The sequence below is a fragment of the Austrofundulus limnaeus genome, unplaced genomic scaffold (genome assembly GCF_001266775.1).
Source record: "Austrofundulus limnaeus strain Quisiro unplaced genomic scaffold, Austrofundulus_limnaeus-1.0 Scaffold219, whole genome shotgun sequence".
Classification (NCBI taxonomy): Eukaryota; Metazoa; Chordata; class Actinopteri; order Cyprinodontiformes; family Rivulidae; genus Austrofundulus; species Austrofundulus limnaeus.
The window spans coordinates 762,963-768,614 of record NW_013952621.1 but is presented as its reverse complement, the minus strand read 5'-3'; the positions used below and the strand labels follow the sequence as shown (position 1 = coordinate 768,614).

The following is a 5,652-nucleotide window of genomic DNA, read 5'->3' as shown; positions in this document are numbered from 1 at the left end:
GATTCCATTTCATCTGTGTGACTTCCCTCCCCTCATCAGCCACATGTACCTGGAGTGCTTCATGACGTTCCAGATGGCACTGCAGCGAGAGGACTGCTGGCTTCCCCTGATCTCCTACAGAAACTCCCTGCAGGCCGGCGGTGACGACGACACCATGTCTGTGATGAGCGGCTACTCAAGCCGAGGCTCCTCTGTTCGCTCCAAGAAGGCTAAACCTCCTTTGGCTACAGCCGGAACGTCGGCGGAAAAGCGGAAACTACCAGAGGGTATGACGCCCAGATCTGACACGTATCAGATGTTTTACAAAGCGACTCTGAACGCTCATGTCTCATTTCATCTCTTACGTAAAGTCACTGTGATCGCTTGAGCAGCTCGATCCGTGTATTAATAAGGGTGCTAACTAACAGATGATGCTAAGTTAGTGTCAGGTCATGTGGATGCTAACGTGATGGGACCGATATTGAGTTTATTTTACCTGCGCAGGAAAATCCATCAAGAGGCAAGAATAACTAGAGAAATTGCATTCCCTGCAAAAATACTAGTGTGAATGCTTCTTCCTTAAAACTTTAGCTGAAAGCTGCTTAAACTGAGCTGAAAATATTTAATATGAAAAGGGTTAATGTGAGATCACTTTGAAAGCTGAAAGAAGCAAAAAAGCCAAACTTTTCAGAAAAACAGTAAAAAGGAGCACAGATCTAGTTGAAAACAGCTAAAAGCTAAGAGCTAAAATAGCTGAATATAGCTGAAAACATCTAAGAAGCATAAATAGCAATAGGTAGCAGAAAAAAGCAGAAAAAGTAGAAAAAAGCAGAAGAATAGCAGATAGAAGCAGATCTATAGCTAAAGTAGCATAAAATAGTTGGAAAATAGCTAGAACAGGAAAAAAAATCATAAAATTACATAAAAGTGATAATTTGTAGTAAAACAGCTAAAACAGCTGAAATTTTCAGTATAACAGCTAAAACGTGGCTGGAAATGTTTTAATTAGCACAAGGAAGCATAAGGAGCACAAGTTTGCTGAACTCAGTTGAAAAAATTGTAATAGCTACAAACAATGTGTATTTAGTTTAGAAAAGCTAACTTTAGCTAATAGCAGCTAAACATTCACAGCTAAAATTTCAACAAATAGTAGCAGAAAACATCTGTAAGAAGCCTGAAAAGCACAAGGTAGCAGTTAAAAGCACAAAAAAGTAGATAAAAGCAAAAGAATAGAAAAAAGCAGAATTTTAGCTGAAACAGAAGAAAAAAGCAAAAACTAGTAAAACAAGAAGTAGTCAAAATTAGCACAGAAAGGCAAAAAAGAGCATAAACAGAACAACATGTGTAAAGTGCTGTAAAGATTTGGAAACATTTTAAAGGAGTTTAAGGATGTTGAAAACAGCTCCATTAATTTTCTATGGAAAAAAAGGTGGCTAAAAATGTGAAATAGCTAAAAATGTATAAATAGCTGAAATACCAAAAGTCATAGCACCCCACTTTTGATATATGATTTGTTCAAATAGCACAAAAATTGTGGAACGAGTTAGATGCCGAGAAATGTAGGAAAAAATGATCTCAATAGTGTGAATGCTATGAAGCGTTCACATTATTATAAACACTGGACCTGACAAGCAGGTCAGAACTTTATAATCTCACATGCTAACACGTGTAGCATGTGAGATTACTTCCTCAAACAATGCTCGCTGTGTGTGACGTCACTTTTTCCTCTTGCACACAACAGGTCACCTCTGAACCGTTAGCATCCCAATTTAATGATAACCGCCCCACAGTTTAAAAACCCCTGTTATCAATAGGGAAATATTGGCAAAAAATAAATAAAAATAATCACGATTAATTGTGGTATTTAGCCGATAACGGTTTATTTGATGAGTCTCTGGATTCCCTGGACACCCTCATATCCTAGTCACATGACTACTTAAATCACTCTATTGGGAAAGATTTGTTCTTCATAAAAAATCTGTTCCAAATTGTGTAAAAAGTACAGACTCCAGGCTATATATCAGTTTTTTATTGTGTTGATAGACCAAGTAAATCCGGAGTTATGATAAATAAATTACAGAACTATTTTTTTAAAAGGTTTGTCGTATTTGGAAAACCGAGCGGACTGACCAGGGAAACCTGCAGTCAGTCTGCCTGGTGGCATTAATTGTATTAACCGTCAAGTGCCAAAATATAATAGATTATTGTTTTTCTGATGATTAACTGCACACTGTACGATTATGCCCAACCCTAGATATCAGTGAACAATAATCACCGGGACCTTTTTCTTGTTTTTCCAGAGGAGAGCAGCAGCGTCGTTGAGGCTTGGCAGCAAAGCATTCAGACCCCCGTCATGTTGCCCTCACCCCATCTCACCTCCACTGCCATGCGAGACCCTAAGAGGGGTCGTGAAGACAGCTACATGGGGGTCTACCCTCTTCCTCACGAGCAGCCACAGCCCCACCAACACCCACAACACCATCAACAGACGCCTCAGCACCACCAGACACCCATGGATTACAAGTATGTGCCTCTCAATCTGGTATTCAGGTTMAAGTTCAGTAACRTACGTAGTAATGGACTCAAAGTGCAGTACATGTAGGTTTGAATAAAACATTAGGAATACTTGCTTTGRCATGAAATGCATAACTCTTCAGTAAACACAGTAGTAGACCAGACCACARTAAAGTATGGGTATTAGACGTGATTTACTTGCAAATTGTACAAATCARTTTAGGACATTATGTATTTTTATTAAMTTAATGTTAACGTAAYAGAAAAKTAATACATAGAGTATGTTTTAATGAGGCTGCAACAGTCAATACAAGTCAATCTAAATGTTAAAAGAAGTGCTTTTAATATAAAAGGTTCTTGTTCCACACGTCAGCCTGGCTGATGACAGCATGCTCTGTAGGTCGAAGCATTTAGCAATGATGCTAATTAGTTGGTTTTCTTTTCTACTCTAAACCTCCACCCATGTTCTCTACAGCATCACAGGCTTTTAAACAGAGTTAAAAATGATCCTTCAGTTTAGCTGCTGTTGTATTGGCACCACTCGCCTCAGTTTAAAGCCGTCACTTTGTGTTTTTCTTTATCTAATGAAATAATCCAGGATTGATGGTGAATAAGAGTGAGCAGAGTAAAGGCTCATGGTTGTGGAAGCAGGCCTGGAGCTGAGGGAGCGCTGTGATGTGTACTGCTGCTTCCAAGTGGGGCTGCAGAACCCAAACTTGACCAGCTGCCTCAGGATCAAAAGTTCAGCGTATGAAAGGAGCTCACAGCGCTCAGTCGTCAGATTTCAACTCGCTTCTGTTTGCTTTGCTCACCTAGAATTTTCATATTCATGTTGGAGCAGCTTCATGCTTTACACCACAAGATTTTATTAATATATCCAGGCTCATATCCAGGACCACAACTCAGTCCATTTATTATTATTATTTTTATATATCTTTGCTTTTTATTCCCAGAATGGGTCCAACAGAATTGAGCCAAAATGCATTAGGATTGAGTTCAGTGTAATTTCCCATTTGCATGCTTTTAATTTGGAGGGCAAATGGTTGCAGAATGTTTGTATTTAACAGGCTGCCAAGTGTTGGCTCTGCTGGGACACCGACTGACTCCTTTATTTATTCACCCATGCTTTTTAAAGGCACCGGGCCAGTGGGAGATTTAACCATATCTCACATATTTCCTATGGTTTCCAGTTAAAACAGCAGGAACATGTGGATGACAAACACTCTGATGGATGCGTTCCTGTTTGTGTGTGTGTAGTTCACAGGTGACGTGGATGCTGGCGCAGAGGCAGCAAGAAGAGGCACGCCAGCAGCAAGAAAGAGCCATGAACTACGCCAAGCTCAGGACCAATCTGCAGCACGCTATGTAAGACCCAAACTCACCTGCGCACAGCTGCAGCGCTCATCACTCTCAGGTAACTAATTAACCGTCTCCCCAGCAGTCGTCGCGGCACCGGGCTTATGGAGGAAGACGAAGAGCCGATCGTGGAGGATGTGATGATGTCGTCCGAGGGTCGCATGGATGACCTCAATGAAGGCATGGACTTCGACACCATGGATATTGATCTGGTGAGAAACGCATGAAGAGTTGTTCAAGAATTTACTGAAGTTTGTTTACATAAAATCAAGAACATTGTGGACAAACCCTGACCATCCTCTTCATCAGACTGTCAGAAAAACGGTGTCTCTTCAGTTGGAGGCTTCTTCAATTTTGTTGTAACACAGACCACTATAGAAAACCTTTCCTGCCCACAAACATCAGCATCTACAATAAGTCTTTAGTTAAATGAGTTATAACAACATCTAATTTCTGGGATCAATAAAGTATTTTTGAATTGAATTACTGCAAATAAATTTACTTTTTTTTACATCATAAAGTCAGTTAGGAAACAGCAGTTTTATTTATTACAATGGGTCAGAGGGAGCCTATAAAAATGTAGTTTGAAATAAATAACGTGACCCATTCATTTAGGTTTAACACCAATTTAAGTGTCATCTCAAGACCCTGAACAAAAACATTCAAAAACATTATAAAGTGGCAATCAGTAAAATTTACCTAAAGAATACAGTCTTGAATTTGAACACGCTAACAGATATCGTATATAAAAATCAATCTTAAATTGGAGACTGTATACAAATTGAAGGTAAACATCATTTATACTAGTCAAAATGTCATTTAGTCATAATGCAATTTCAGATATCTGGAGTGTAAGTGTGGTGCAGCCAATTTTATGTTAAAACAGCCTGCCATACTGTGCAAATGTCCACATGTTGCTGAAAATGATTGGCTGCTCAACCGTAGTAGAAGCTTATTGTTAAATTAGCAAGACGGTTTTATGAGCAAGTGAACACCCACATCTTTTTTTCATTTCCACAGTTAAGAAAATTTTTTTTTAAATTTCTTTATTCGGGTATGAAAAAATCTATGGTTGTTAATATTTCACTCTGAGCGACACAGCATCAGAGAGGGAGAAATTACCATAAGAGGATTTATCCCCCACAACACAGTATTTCAGCTATTTACAAGAAAATATAGAAACTGCTGCTGCTGTTGTATGCTCAGCTTTGAGGGTCGTATGATTTACATGATCTGCACATTTTAAAATACTATATATCTTCATTTCAGTATTTTTCAATTAAATGTCCATATATTATAAAAAAAATGAAAGACATAGTTTACGTCCCTGGTTGGGCAGGGATTGCGACACATAGACCTGCCTGAATTTATATTTTACGTGTCGCAGGCAGTCGGGGAGTGGTATTTGTCAAACCCTGAAGACGGTGCACAGTGGTGTACTGTCACAAATGTTTCAGATAGTAACTATCATCAGACTGTGGCTCCACATTGGTTCTTATGTGACCCAAATATGACTTATTAGCTGAGCAGGAGTTTTCATGTACTTATTTTTATTTATTAATTTTTTTTCTCCAGCCTCCTTCGAAAAACCGCCGCGAGAGATCTGAACTCAAGCCAGACTACTTCGACCCCGCTTCCATCATGGATGAGTCGGTAAGAAGCTGGAAGGATTTATACTCAATCACACGTTAGACCAGGGGTCACCAAACTTGGAGACTGAGAGCTACTTTTGGAGTACCGAGTAACACCAAGGGCTACTTCTTCGATACAAACATAAATTGGCATAACTCACCTTCATATATA

The 5,652-nt window shown here is 39.1% G+C and overlaps 1 protein-coding gene across 1 annotated transcript in view; it reads left to right on the top strand.

Annotated features, from left to right (window-relative positions):
- The window catches only part of stag2b (STAG2 cohesin complex component b), a gene marked incomplete at its 3' end in the record, with an annotated part of 33,160 nt that extends 27,658 nt beyond the window's left edge, over positions 1 to 5,502 (top strand). Inside the window, 5 exon segments of the mRNA XM_014019388.1 lie at positions 40 to 266; positions 2,280 to 2,502; positions 3,751 to 3,858; positions 3,932 to 4,061; positions 5,425 to 5,502. Coding sequence (XP_013874842.1) covers positions 40 to 266; positions 2,280 to 2,502; positions 3,751 to 3,858; positions 3,932 to 4,061; positions 5,425 to 5,502 — 766 coding nt within the window.
- Between the last annotated feature and the right edge of the window lie 150 nt (positions 5,503 to 5,652).